A 16,030-nucleotide genomic window follows, 5' to 3' on the forward strand; every position below is an offset into this window, starting at 1 on the left:
CGTGAAACAGTTTGTATTGCGCTTTGACCTTTAACCCCTGGGTCGTGATCTCTACAACAAATCGTTGAGTTTGACTTTGCTTGTTTAGATCAGCATATGTGTTCTATCACAAACGAGCTGAAGGGAACATTTTGGGGTTGCTTAATATACCTGTTTACTGGAATTCTTTTCTATATCCAAGCTATCAAGAGCCACTAAAGGTGTCATTCACCTATAGTAACACCCATCCCCAAATCAATGTTATAAGTTGTCGTATCTCATATTGTACAGGTCATTTTTTTCAAACGGCGCTTCAAAACATAACGCTCATTAATTCTGAACATACATTATCTTTAAAACGTCCCCTGTGTCTTGTTAACACCATTTTGGCCTAACATATCGCGAGGGTTTATATTTTTGACATTGGGACACAACATCCGAATCAGAATATTAGTGGACCGATGCTCTGGATGGTTTGTATGGACCATGGCGTATAGAGGGGCAGTCTTACAGAAGCAACGTCATGGGATCTCTTGGTGAAACCTGTACAAATTCCCTATATGTGACTTTCAAGAATATCTGATGTGTGCGAAAGAGTATAGAAGTAGACCTATCGTCACCGACTTGCCGTGAGTACCCTTCCGGGTTGCGGGAAGTTTTATGTAAATTCCATTTGTCATAATATTGTTCCACGGATAAGGATCACCAAGAACCGTTAAGTTGTTTCCACGACATCACTATCGTACGACTGTAACTGTTTACATTCGGTGTTCCCATCAGGACGCCATCTTCCTTTTCATAAACTACCTATCTGAAAATCACCTTGTAGAAGCAAAACACCCACAAGCGGTTATTCTCTTCAAAAGCGTCATATCACTGGTTCTGTTTACCGACCCACCCACTTCGCAAGAGCTTCCAAGAAACTGTCACTGTACAGATATTTACACTTTCTTTGTTCAACGAAACATGATTCGTATTTAATATATACCTCCCGTGTAGCGATGTTTGAACTGATATCGCTGCGATAGCCATCTGGCTTAGTTTAGCTATACAAGCCTCGTGCCCCTTCTATGTGACCAATGTCCCGTGCTGCGGTACTTGCCGACCCAGAGAACCTCCACAGATCCAAATGTCATGACTCGGGTCATTATGCATTGGCTTGTGTGTATAATTGGTTACAGAGCACGTTTATTTGTGCCTTCAAGTATTTCCTTGAGGCGACACATCAGTGACCTATTCATGATGATATACAAAAGTACTGGCTTCGTGGCAGTCACTCCACAATCACTCTGGGTCAACCATGAACAGCTCTCCAACATAATGAGGGCGTCAGTTGAAAACTAGCACAGTAATTAACATGCAGGCTATTTTTATTTTGGCATTTTTAAAGTTACACCAAATGAATTTTTAATGAGAACTTATGCCTGCAACGATATTAACAGAGTCTTACGTGAATAATGTTTTAATTTCCTTAGAAAGGGGTTACAGCTTCTCATCAAACTGTGACTCATCGGTTGTGGTGACCCTTTAACACCTGGTGTCTAGAAATAAAATTCAAATAACTGTCATCGCTATTTTGACCTGAAGGAATTTGTTTTTGTGGAGACTGGGTACTTGCTGGTGTTAACATAATGAATTTACGGGGACTGAATATTATGCCGCTTTTTGTAATATTCCAGCATTGCAAAACGGCACGGCAAAGAGGAAATGGGCTTCACATTGTACTCATATGGAAAACCGATCCCGGTTGACGAGCCAACGATTTAACCACTGGGCTATCTCACCACCTCTAAGTATACAGCATTGTGTATAACACTGAGTGGCAGCACCGGCAGAACCCATCACCAAACCAGGTCAACTAGTATGGTCAGTAATGCCGGTGGTCAATAACGTGACCTAAGTGGGTCGGTGACCACTGACACAAGCTGCCTGGAGTACCCGACCCTTGTCATAGTCGATGTAGATGCAGGTGCCCTGTAGAAGACACATTGCTGAATGCCTCGTTAATCAGCAAACACTAATTTCATTTCTCGATAAACCGATCTTGTTCGACATAACTGTGATTCACTATTCCAGTTCACTCTGCATGACTTCAACAAAGAAACTCCAAACTTCGACACGCTAGCATTGACTGTGCCAGTGTTCTTTCTTGCCTTACTTCCACAACACACATACGTGTCTTAGTCAAAGGTTCTCCCATTTTACAGACAAACAAACAAGATACATAAACTCATTGGTTTTAATCATGCATGTCCCCACAACATCCATACCTCGATAAAACAAAGGCACACATTTCGACATATAATTCGTTATTACTGGAAATGCATCGTGTTGGAATAAGACAGAAGTAACTGTCACATGTAGATGACTGATCCATGCAGTGAAGGTGTTGCGGTCACGTCTTACAGGCTGATGTGATTACTCAATATGGTCACGAGAGCGTTATGTGATTGGTCCAAAAAGTGACCTCTGAAATCTTGAGGTCTAATAAGTGATGTTTGACGTCATGTGAATTGCAAAACAAGCGGCATAGGTGATTGGTCCCCAAAGGAATGGTGATACCACGATGTTAGACAATTAGTTCTTAAAATGATTGTTAACGCTATTGTTTTGCAATGTTCCACAATATTAACGAAGAAGGACACAATGAATGTACCTCACACATGTGTGAAATCGAACCCTAACGGGTGAATGCTTTTTCCGCTGCCCTACCTCATCGTCCAGATCGGATGCGATATAGTCACATGATAATGATTGTGATGATGTGAAATGATTTCATGATGTTGTGATTCGGGAATTATATGATGTTCATGATGGTGTTGTGTACATGCAGTTAAGGGAATAGCAAAGGAAACACCACTCGTCGCTTCACGGAAGGCTTTCTTCCTTACCCCTGGTTGACGGATGTACCGAAGTTAATAATCTCTAAAACATTATCGGGCACAAATTAAGAAAAAGTATATAACAAAATGTTAATCAATATGTTAATCCTGAAGTAGTAATCCTTGTGTTCATGAAGAACTTTAAACGTAAGGTGGCCTCTTAAAATTTTCATAGATATTACATAGACTTCTCAAAGATGTACTTTTCTTTTCACCATTGCAACTGGTTATTAATATCGCAAGGAACCATTTGTATAAAAGGTGAACGAACAGGACATCATTTTGGCCTCTCGCGTGCCAAATGTGTAAATGTCTGGCACGTGTCTGCCACCAAACGTTTTGCAACTTTAGTTTAGGACCTTAGTGTTGTAACGTATTCGAAGGAATTATGTTATTTTCGATTTTTATAGGAAAATTTAGGTCCGAAAACCTGGTTTAGAGAAAGCCTTACTTACAGGCATAGAAGCACAAAAGGAAACCCGGTAACCAGGTGTATAGGTAAACAGTCAGTAAAGCACAAAGTCCTCACACAGTATTCAAAAACACATGCACACCACTATATGCTCTATCACACCCATGTCTATTTACATCTATGTACAGATATTGCACATTAAGTGTCCATGTCTACATTCTGGGGTAAGACTCTCAAACGTCCTCTGTGGGATATTCCTAGATAATATCGATCACTGTTGATCTGTGTTGTCACGCTAGATATTGATCAGCACTGTGGATGCTGCTGGTGCGACTGACCCCAAGATGACCGTGTTGATGAGGTAGGGGTGAAAGGCTGAATGCCCACCGTTAAATGTTGATCATCCCAACTGTTCTCTATGCTTGCACAGAAAGTCATCCTTTCTATTTCATATCACCTCTGCTATCAATAAATAACAGACGAGTCCTGTCTTAAACAGCATCTGAGTGCTCCCAACTGTCTTCCGTTCTACAGCACCTACAGCAGCAACAGACTCTGACCACCTTCCTCAGGAGATGCTTAGCGTCCCGCCGGAAACTAGCGTTCAGGAAGCTGTAGATGACCGGGTTAATAGCATTGTTAATGAAGAAGGATTTCACACAGAACTTGTACGCTACCTCTCCAGTGGGGGACAACCTACCCTCGAAGTCTTTGATGATGCTTCTGAGAACCATGACGATGAGGAACGGGAGGAAGCTGAGGATGTAGGCCAAGGTTACAGCGAACAGAACTGTAGTGGTCTTGCCGACCCTCATCTTCTGGCGCTGCTTCAGCGTGTCTTTTCCCAGTGCTGGCACAGCTTCCTTTGTGTGTTGGTCCTTGTGGGTTCCGTGCTCGTCAACTTCTGACGACACCTCGGTCGACGTGGGATCGGAGACTTGGCTGTTGATGCCCGACTTGGATACGGCGATCTTGGCACCGATGGTGGTCTTTTTCCTTCGCCAGATGACAATGCCAATGCGACTGTACAGCACGACGAAGAAGGTGACGGTGATGAAGAAGAGGGTGAATAGGAAGCCGTAGTAGAGGGTCGGGTAGATGGTTCCTTTAGCCCAGTCAGCCGTGGAACAGTCAATGCCTTCAACACCAGGAATCCCGAGATGGATGGTCTCCCGTCCAAACAGAAGACATGAGGGCCATGAAGTGAGAATACCAAGTGAAATGGCCAAAATGCACAGCATCTTCGCCTTCTGGACACTATACTGCCGGCCGAGTTTACAGATCCGGAAATATCTGTCAAAGGCCACCTCGATAAGGATGCACGATGAGGCAATGATGGTTGAGGAATGGACAAATCGGAGGAGTTTACACGCTGCAGGGGCGTAGAACATGTACGGGTATCTGAGGTCGGCGATCTCGGTGGGGATGCCGATGACGCAGCTGAAGAGGTCGAGGATGGCGAGGGAGAGAATGAAGTAGTGTGACGACGCCTTGTACGGCTTGCTCCAGTATACGCAACACACGAGGATGTTGCCCAACGTTCCCACAACGACCAGAATGATGAGGAAGACAATGACTGGGATGTAGAGGAATGCCTTGGCGTCGTTGAGACGTTGCAGGATCTCACTGGAGTCGTTCCGTATGATGAGGTGAGCGATCTCTTCTCGAGCTACCAGGTTAGCCATTTTAGAGGACTGCTGGAGATTCTGAAATGACAAAAAAAAACGTTCAGTATAATAGTGAGTGAGTTTAGTTTTACGTCACACTCAGCAATATTCCAGCTATATGGCGGCGAACTAGAAATAATCGAGTCTGGACCAAACAATCACAGGATCAACAGCATGAGCATCAATCTACAGATCTGGGACACGACGACATGTGTCAACTCATTCAGCGAGCCTGACCACCGCGACCTGTAAGTCGCCTCTTACAACAAGCAACTCTAACCCGAATCTTTAAGGGTTCTAGTGTAATATCACATATGATGTTCAATGAGAATGGTGATGCTGATGAGGTCGAAGATGATAGTGGAGAAAGACGAATAGTTTGGTCTGAGTGACTGAGTGAGTGAGTGACTTTTAGTTTTACTCCAATTTTAGCAATATTCCAGCTATATCAAGGCGGGCGACACCAGCAATATCACCGCGGGGGATTCCTGCAATAATCAGTAGCAACGACAATGGCTGTATACAAGGTAACCATGCTCGTTACTGAACGAAGAATTTAGTCCAAAAGAAAAGTTGATTGTAATACATTCTTTTCTGTCATCCCGCCGGAAGAATTTAAAAACATAATTATCGTTATCGCCATTATGAACCAGTGTAAATTAGGAATGGTGTTCGACATTGAAGAGAATCTTGACCTCTGTCCAAAACATCAGATTTACCATATACTAGTATCTAAACTTGGGAGCTAAAACTTTGCTTGGATTGTGCTAAAGGATGTGAACGACAAGCAAGAAGGCAAAAAAGCCAATATGTAAAACATATAACAGTACATGGGGTTAAAAAGTAAAGCGATATACTGCCAGTATTTTATGCTACATGTAAACACTTCCATAGTGGGTATATATGATTTCTTTAAAACGAATTATCACAAAAACGTTTTAATGGGTTTTTTTTCCCGCAATCTCACTACGTGTTACCCTTCACTTGCCACGCGTGTAAAATACCCTATCTCTATTCCATGGCGCAAAACAGACCCCCCATATATCTGTGAAGGAGCGACGACCCAGGACGAATTGATGACTTTTACAGGCACAGGGTCCCAACCGTCACTAGTCAGGCTCAGCAGAAAGTGTTGCAGAGCCCCCTGGGTACTTGTTATTTAGAAAACCTGTGAACCTGAAAAAACGTTTAAATGTCAGCTACAGCACCTACCACCATCTGTCACTATATCTTTGTTTCTGCTCTATCGTTTCGGAGACTCAAGCGGTGTCTGGTACAAGCATGACATCTTAAGTGCCACTTGAATGTTTTTATCGACATCCATTTTCCACAAGTCGCTAGTTAATACACAACTGTTATTTTCTCAGAGTGTCCCGGAGCCTTGTCCCTGACAATGTTTATTTGCTTGTTTAAGATTACGTTTTATTGTATAGTTAAAACAAAGTCCTGGTTTCCGATCTCGGGAGTATGTTCGCGGTATTGTTCCAACCTCTAGGGTTGTTTTCAAATTACATGGATCAGGGGTCCAAGATGTCTTGTACACTCAGAAAGATGAAACTAAAATGGCAGGGTAAAGTTAGCAAAACATATTAGAGGTCAACAACACAGCAAGTAGAAATTCTTATCACCGGCAAAGTGTTTCAAAACAGATCCTCACTTCGCGGTAATTGAAAACAGTCTGTAAAAACAAAGGGTTTATGCTGAGAGCAGCCTGTGTCTTCCACTTTGTCAGTGTTGGGATGTAACAGTTTCTGTTTTTCTGTTATTTAATTGCGTTCTTGTAAAGTACAATGAACACAATAGAATGATTAGCAAGAAAACTCGTTATATTTTGGCTTCCTCTCTCTCTCTCTCTCTCTCTCTCTCTCTCTCTCTCTCTCTCACACACACACACACACACACACACACATTTGGGCATTTGACTTTGAATGTGGATTTTGTATTATCTCATTCGGCAAACATCTGCATCTAATGTCAAACGAGTAGTTTATGGTGGAAACACTCACGGCAGCTCTGTTACCTGGCGTACAGCAGTCGCAAGTGTACTTCACATCTTTTTTTGGTCCATGCGTAACATAAGGCAATGTTCCTTTATAAAAGGGGTAACTGATTATGTGTGTATTGATATAATCATAAAGTGTTAGTGGACAAAATGTCCGGCTCGCTTGAACTGCTGAAGCTACCAACATTCCAAACCTCGTCTCCCGGACAGACGGAGGCTGGACAATGGCGACTTGGTTACCGTTAAGCAGCCTCCGTTTACCCTTGAAATGATATCACATGGTCTTCAGGGATACATATACCCCTCAAGACATGATTCCCTGATGTTAATAAAGCTGCCTAAATTAGTATACAGTCTATTGTATTGTCTGAATCAACGATATTAGACAGAGATGACCTTCTAGACATTTGCGGCACCGAGGTCGGCTTTCACGGATTTAATATCTTGTAGGTTTTAATATCGTACCTTTCATTTGAATTATTTCAGAATATGATAATTGGAAATGACAAAAAATGACTGATAACTTTGATTGGGTGAATTTTCCTCATTGCTGCCTGGTCGGTGCGCGTCCAAGGGTGTAGTGGACAGAGTGCGATTCCTAGTGTGAAGCTTTGAAAAATATTCTCTGTTTCCATGGTATCGCTGCATTTCCCCCGGTAATTGTTTATAGAGGCAACTATTTGAGGTCTTGTGGTTTCATGTGTGATCGCGTACCTTGAGTCATCGTTCACTGACAGATCATTTAGATCAACTACAAGATAAATATACAGACAGATTTGTCATTACAGTGTCTTGCTCTTTCAAAAATAGAAATTGAGATAAGGGTGTAGACGCAAATTCCCCCAGGGAATATTTCAAAATACGTTTTTTCATCCTATCATGGGTTTTAATGAAATCTCACGAGCTTTAGTTTGCGAGAGACGATAAGAATGTATTAAATGTACAGTCAGCACTTAATGCCTCACACAGACGACAGTGTGTAAGCCGATGGGGAGATCTGCTCTTCTTAAACTCACAAGTCTCGTGCTGATAATAGAAGCCTGCAACGACAAGAATCTTGATACACTTGGTGTTTGTTCTTCTCTGTACACTGCAAACGGCCTGACGTCTGCGTACTACTACTTGTCGTCTGCTTGTATCAGTTTGTATGGGTAAAGGCGCTGATATCAGTACGCCAACTCATCATATCTCGCCTCCTTGTTGCAGGAATATTCACGTGCGAGGAGTCTGCCCGAAGAGCTATAGGTTGTAAGTTGTATTCCTCTCTCATTCTACCAAAACATGTTCTCAGCTCTTAATCTGGATTTGTTTTGTTTAATAAACTACATAAATTCCCCGGTCATGGTTCAGCCAACATGTCATGCTGAATACATGTCGTCCCCGCCCTCCACTCCCCGCAACTGTCGTCCCCCCAGCGTGATACTACCAAGGCCCGGGGGATGATATCCCAGCTCGTATCACCCACAGCGCTGGCTCCAACGTAAATATCTGACATACTCAAGTCGCTGTTGGTGGAGGCAAAACCCAGGATCGCGTTGCAACGGATATTTTGACTGATTACATTAAGATATCATGTTATTAGTTTTGACATGGGCGCTGCCGACACCAGCGGTAGCAGTATCATTGAGTGATCATTTCCTACGCATGATTTGTACAAGTGGCGGACCGCTCCGGTCCACTGTCTGTTTGTTCGCGTGTTATGAATATATACAATAACCTCTCGGGAAATAGTTGAAATGGCGGAATGGTTGAAACCCACTTGAAAATTCAAGGACCATTTTGAATCGCTCTATCGAAAAACTGTTTTGAAAGAGAGACGTTTATATATTAGACCCTTTTTTAACATAAACAATCTTACAACTGGAAATTAAAAAGTAGAATCCGTCTGTTCCTCCTTGTTTTAGACTTTGTTGTCAAAAACTGTATGTCAGTCATACAGACCCTGAAACAAGAAAGCCTACACAAGTCTAGAAAATGTGGCGAGTCTAGATTTCCACAGCTCCTGAAAATGAAGAAAGTCTCAGGGCTTGCTGTTTATTTATTGTTTTTTTTTCACTATGAATTTCTTTTCTGTGTAACATGTACATTTCAGAGACAAGTTGTTAGTCTTCACTTCCCTGAAACTGAGATTTCACAGTTGCGATCTCGTTTGGGTCATCATTAATAGCTAACCTCATACACTTTATACATTAGAAGAAGCTTATTGTACATGAGGATCCATGGGGGACAGAGGTACAAACGTAGATATAATCATAAAGTTATAAAATCTCACGTGTGCAAGATCACATGCATGTTGAACAACTGAAAACATAAAACTGTTTGAAGGACTTTTACTGAGTGTAAAAATCTGGTTCCTGGGCTTTGCATCCTTTCCCCTAGTAAAAGCCCCCTTTGCATTGATTTAACATTTACATGTAGTTGTATCATACCTTTGCAGCCTTTTCAGGTCACAAGGTAACATTTTCCAGCTAAATACGTGTATTAACTATTGTCCATTGTTAACTCGGACTAAGAACATGATACAGTGGTATCATCGCATGTTTAGCGCTGTGTTTTCGTTTTATAAACCATCAATCTTGAGAAGTTCACTTGCTAACAGAGTTACCAAAATATAAGCTCTAAATAGAAGAATGCAAAACTGGTTTTCAAAGTTCTTTTTTAATTCATTGTAGAATCTCAGATGCCCACCTTTAAAGACGCAAGAAATCTTGACAACCTAAAGAATTGTAGGCATGTTGTCGTTTGATATTCTCCTTCACAGTCCATACGATAATATTTCGTACCTCAGGCACGATATTGCTAAAATATGGATGAGCACAAACTAGCATAAATGAGATACCCAACCCGTGCTTTATACAAAAATGTAAACTGAAGATGTCACTTCAATGCCAGACCTCTCCATTTCCAACATGATTTTACAGTTGCGAGTTGTGTGAAGCCTAATTCACTTGTGACATTACTGCTGAAGGCGGCGTAAAACCAGACTCACTCGAATACCAGACTCACTCGAATACCAGACTCACTCGAATACCAGACTCACTCGAATACCAGACTCACTCGAATACCAGACTGACTCGAATACCAAACTCACTCGAATACCAGACTGACTCGAATACCAGACTCACTCGAATACCAAACTCACTCGAATACCTGACTCACTCGAATACCAAACTCACTCGAATACCAGACTCACTCGAATACCAGACTCACTCGAATACCAAACTCACTCGAATACCTGACTCACTCGAATACCAAACTCACTCGAATACCAGACTCACTCGAATACCTGACTCACTCGAATGCCAAACTCACTCGAATACCAGACTGACTCGAATACCTGACTGACTCGAATACCAGACTGACTCGAATACCAGACTGACTCGAATACCAAACTCACTCGAATACCAGACTCACTCGAATACCAGACTCACTCGAATACCAAACTCACTCGAATACCTGACTCACTCGAGACTCAATTAATTTATTACAAACGTTTAATTCGTGTACTCGCCAACTGCAATGACGTATACTTTCAAGTTATTTTGATGCGTTCATTTGGTGCAGGCGCTTAATTGAATAATCTGAGAGACAGCTAAGCTTGAGCTCAAACTCGTGGTTCAACTTTCAACCTTCAAGATATATCTAAAGGTCACGGGAAACGTTTCGGCCGGATATCTTAACATGCATCGCTCCGCTCATTGTGTGCTGTGGAACATCACGTGACATCTTCAACCTAATGTCACGACAGAATTCTTCACATATCGGTCACAATCCACCGGAAACGGCTGTATCCGATCGTAATCGAGGTTACGCATGACCCCGTAAACACGGACACGCCGAACAACGTCTCTGGCGGCCACGGCTCCCTTACCCGTTATGAACTCAGGAAACGATGAATTAAATGTTTATGTCTAAGGCTATGTCGTACTCGAATGTATTGCTTAACTTGTAAACAGTTCGGTGAGATTTGTTAACACAGAAAAGCCATTAAAAGATAACGATATTCTGAAAGATACTCTCTGACTGCATACTGTAAAACCTGTCGTCGTTTTTATTTGTTTATTTATTCGGAACGTTTCCTTTTGTACAGGAACGAGACACAAGCTGATAGGAAACATATTTTCTGGCTTTGGGGATGTTTTTATCTTGAAATCTTAAACATCGTTTGTCATTTCTTATCTTAAAATCTGGAACAGCAGTTGTCAATACAGCAAATAAAGCGGTAATTGTTGGACCGACATGTGATTATTTTTCTAATATCCACATACCCTGACTCTTAGTCTTACTAACCCTTAGCCTCTGTCTATATATCATTTGGATAGTAGTAACAAATAAACACATTTGAATGGAAAGGGAGCCCAATCAGATAGAAATTGTGGAGCTTTGACACTACAGGGAGAGCTAAGCAGTAGGGGAAATAATGTGGTTTTCTGGAAGTGTGAGGCAGACTACCATACTCTGTGTGTACAACACCGCCCTATAGGGCAGTGGAGTCATGTATGACTTGTGGAAGTCGGTGGTTCGATCCCTGACTGAGATATATAAAAAAAACCGCAGAGAACATGGCATTATGTTGTTATTCTGACTGGCAGATATAACAATGCCTAGACGTTTGTACTGTTAAAGTACACTGTCTGACGTTGGAGGGGCAATAAAGTATATGTGACCGAAACTGGGGTTTCTGGAGCAAGGCTGCAGCACAGCTCTGTCACCGGCTTACTCACAACGCTAACTAACGCTTACTCTCTGAATACTTACAATTTTGATAGTAATAAATAACTCCGTCTAAATTTATACGGAACCCGTGGAGGTCCCGGGGTAGAATAGGCCTTCAGCAACCCATGCTTGCCATAAAAGGCGACTATGCTTGTCGTAAGAGGCGACTAACGGGATCGGGTGATCAGGCTCGCTGACATGGTTGACTCATGTCATCGGCTCCTAATTGCACAGATTGATGCTTATGTTGTTGGTCACTGGATTGTTTGGCCCAGACTCGATTATTTACAGGCCGCAGCCATATAACTGGAATATTGCTGAGTGCGGTGTAAAACTAAACTCACCCAAACTCGCTAAATTTAAAAGGAGCCCCAGTCAATTTGGGAATCTAGACTTGCCTCAGGGTTATAGCATTGCAGGGAGGGCAAGGCGGTATGGAAATAATGTTGCTTTAGGGCTGTGAGACAGACTAACAACAGGACAACAGCTCACCCCACTGGTTGTATGTAGTGGGGACATCTTTAGAACAGTGCCCGGAGATGTGGTTGATTAGGCGTCAACAAAGGAATGGACGTGTGCTCATGATATCAGTCATAGTTTATCCGATCCATCTTTGCCATATTTGGTCTTACTTAAACATTATTCCCGTTGTTATTGTTTTGAAAAGTCCACCAAATCGACTAAAAGGGGAATTAAAATTCATGTTGAGTTATCTGGACATTTGAGCTGTGAGCACACAAAGAGATGGCATGAACGTCTGAACAACGCTGTCGATATCCGACAAAAACCAAGACGTAATGAAGGCATTAACGACACAACTAAACCAGAATTGATCATGTTTCAAGTAGGCATGTAACTGAAGAGGTTTTGGAACTGTGAGTCCCCCCTTACCTTACATGTGTTTCAAGTTCAAAAATAGTTTTATAATCTGCCTGAGTTAACGATGTTGCTACAGATTGTACACCGGTGCATCGGCATCACGGGTCTTCATTCACGTGGCTGCAGGCTCGGGTTACCTGGGGTTTAATTAACCTAAAAATAATTTTGGTTTGTCACGCGTGATAAGATTACACAAACTTAATATGAGTCAAACCATTTCTCGCCAGTGGTGCAAATCCATTCAGATAACGCCATGCGATGATGAGTGAGTGAGTATGTTTTACGCCGCTTATAGCAATATTCCAGCAATATCACGGCGAGGTCACATATTTTACCCATGTGAGGAATCGAACCCAGACTTTCGGCGTGACGAGCGAATGCTTTAACCACAGGGGTACATCACTACCCACATGCTCATTCAGTAACTTGCACTTTTTATTTCACTGATGATTAAACGCGGGTTGCATTGAAGCAAATACGTATACTGTCTTCGAATAAATGTTTAGAACAAAAACCGGTATAACATTCGATGGAAAAGGGAGACTTCTGAAAATAAATGATGCAAACTCTGTAAAAAAAAGCCCAAGTTTTTAAAATAACCGACTTTCTTCTGAATACCCATGGAAAACATTACCGGTATTTGAAACTTCCTTTGAATTAACGTCGAATCTAAACCGCCTTGACTATGAATAAATACTTAAGACTTATTTAAGGATTAAACAAGTATGATACGCCGAGTTGGGACGCTGATTATCATCGTGTAATATTACACTTATAAATGATAGTACAGACTTCAAGCTTTATCTTAAGCTGTACCTTTTCCCAGCGCCAGTATTGAAAAACGCGTCATTAAGTGACGTGTGCAGTTGAGGGAATTCACGTATTAATGCGTAACGTTGCGGTTGTCGCAATATTTTTCAACAGACATGTCGAACCGCTCTGGTTAGCAAAAATAAAATCAATTGCTTTATCACCTGGCAGTTGGCAGATGATATACCACACTTGATCTCTTCACCACGTTCATGGGATACAGTGATACGATACGCCTTTTCATTCATGCTGCCGAACGTCGACAGGGCGGCTCGCACTATTCATTCACACTCTATCGAATAACACCGACCTCTGACTTGCATCGTTTCCATATGTAGCTGCACAGAACTAACGGCACGTTTCCACACTGTTAATATTGATCATAACTTAAACCATTTTGCGCGTGGTAGTGGCTTTTTTGTTTCAACACCGACCAGCGTCCGCCAACAGATGGCGTTGATGACGATGACAGTGATTACATGATCGCTTGATACTGCTCGCGCCCACATGTTGGGGTAAGAGATCGCAATATGATAACATAGCTGAGATTATCATTCGTCCCTTCATGCCTCAAGGCATTTTCTTTATGCAAAGGAAAATATGGAAAAACAAAAGAAAGCTGAAGTGAGAAGTGACTAACAGATGCTCTACTCAGGCTTGTGGAAATTACGGGCATAAATCTTATTTTCTTTCAACTTTATCGTTTTGTCGTAATAAAAGATGGACTTCTTTCAAGCATATTTAATGCTCGGAAATAATACTGAAATGTGCATGTTTATGACTTAAAGTAACAGCGACTCTGAAACTGTATGTTTACTGATTTAATTAAAAGATAAAATTTAAGTGCTTTTTTCTATAAAGATGTTATGCAATTTTAAGCATTTATTTGCTTTAATGAAACATCGGAAAATGAATATGGTCCTGCTGCTAAACTTAAATCTTGAAAAAAGCCTCATATTACTTTTTAAGAATCAGCTACTTAAGACTAATTTGCCGAAATATCACTGAATGTCCATAACAGAACGATAAACACCAGAACATTACACTTAAAAGGAAATATATTTGCTTGTGAAAAAAACCAGTATTTTTTATGAAGTAGCCTTCCGTTCAATACATTAATCGGCCGTACGTCCCGCGGATAAAAGAAATAATCCTGTAAAAAAAAGAATATACTCAAAATAAAAAAATCTGCAAACCGAAAAAGTTCAATACTTACCCGATATTTCAAAATAATGATCCGATGTTTTACATCCAACAATTGACAAAGTGACGGAGTAATGTCCCTCTGCTGGACCGTGTTTGTGTATCAAGTTGTCAAGGAAGACTGTTTCAAGCCTGTCGAACTCGGCAATATATAGATCCCGACTGTAACATTGACGGGCGAGTCCATTAATTACAGTTTTTCGCGGCATGCCACTGGTGAGCCTCGAGCTGGGAAAGGAGGTGGGTTTACACTGGATGGACTGTGCTTGCCAGCACGTCACTGTTATGAGTCGACGCGAGGTTCTACGTTGACATGCGCACTGCAGTCCCTCTTATCTACGCATCAATTGAAATGAAGTGTTTTAAACTTGTCTATCAGTTTACAAAGTTTGGAGTGCTAGGGGTCGGTTGTTGGAAGCCAAATCATTTCCTACGGTTAATTGAAGAGCTGCAATTGACGGACCCAGCTCAGTTGGTGTAATTGCCCTTTGCATGACGCACTCCCAGATAGACGAGGGTCGTGCACACCACAACGTCTTCAGTCGCATTTCATCAGATTCCTTGAGATAGTTTAACCGCTTTGACCTCACTAATGAAATGGAGCAAGTATCTATAAATCGCGTCACACTTCTGTAGTGGTGTGTGTAAGTTTTGGGCACAGCTACGCCCATTCGTTCAAGTGGTGACGTAACTCAAACGCTACTACGTCGACGTAACAGGGGCCAATAGGTGCAAGACAGACGGTGCATGCACGTGAATGCGCGAGACATTTGTCAGGCAGTGCATTTCTGAACATGTGAGAGACTGAATATTTGAACTTGTCAGAAACACTATATGCTAGAGATATGCTAGTATGAACTCAGATACTGTATACTTGAATGTGTGTGACACTGAATGCAAAGCGTGTCAAAGAATGCATATACATGAGCTCTTCAAAGATGTTGTACATGAACTTGTCTGACACTGAACATACGGGTTTGTCTGAGACGGGATACTTAGGTTTATCTCAGATTAAATGCAAAGTTTGTTAATGAGTGTATACTTGAATGTGTCAAAGATTGTATACATAAACTTTTCTGAGACTGAACACATGAACTTGTCAAAGATTGCATGCATGACCTTTGAGGCTTGACCGAACTAAGGTGCATCAATTCGCTACTATGTCGTACATGCCATAATCAGGTTTGTTCATCAGTTCAAATCTCGTATGCGTTCTATTGTTCATTGTCGGTTTGCCATAATCATAGATGAATTTCAAATGAATTTTGTGTGTTACCTCATATTGTTTCCATGCGATTGTACCACATATGATTTGTAAAATTGTTATGTACATTATTTATGTATTTATATTTCTTTGTTTTGTAACTACTGTGTTCATGTACCTACAGTGTTCTTAAATTCCATATTTATTTATTCGATTTCTGATTTCTGTAATTTTAAGCATATTTTTCTTATACCAAGATCCAACTTTGAGATAAAT

The 16,030-nt window shown here is 41.5% G+C and overlaps 1 protein-coding gene across 1 annotated transcript; it reads right to left on the bottom strand.

The window, feature by feature from the left end:
• Positions 1-2,204: 2,204 nt before the first annotated feature.
• Positions 2,205-15,101, bottom strand: LOC137258074 (orexin receptor type 2-like). Its single transcript, XM_067795627.1, has 2 exons — positions 14,564-15,101; positions 2,205-4,979 (listed from the first exon to the last, which is right to left on the bottom strand). The coding sequence occupies exon 2, from the start codon at positions 4,956-4,958 to the stop codon at positions 3,765-3,767; it is 1,194 nt and encodes a 397-aa protein (XP_067651728.1). The 5' UTR covers positions 4,959-4,979; positions 14,564-15,101; the 3' UTR covers positions 2,205-3,764.
• Positions 15,102-16,030: the final 929 nt, after the last annotated feature.

This window comes from Haliotis asinina, chromosome 12 (genome assembly GCF_037392515.1).
Source record: "Haliotis asinina isolate JCU_RB_2024 chromosome 12, JCU_Hal_asi_v2, whole genome shotgun sequence".
NCBI classification, from domain to species: domain Eukaryota; kingdom Metazoa; phylum Mollusca; class Gastropoda; order Lepetellida; family Haliotidae; genus Haliotis; species Haliotis asinina.

Excerpts from the sequence above, each read along its gene's own strand:
- LOC137258074 (XM_067795627.1), bottom strand. The coding sequence starts at position 4,958 with ATGGCTAACCTGGTAGCTCGAGAAGAGATCGCTCACCTCATCATACGG.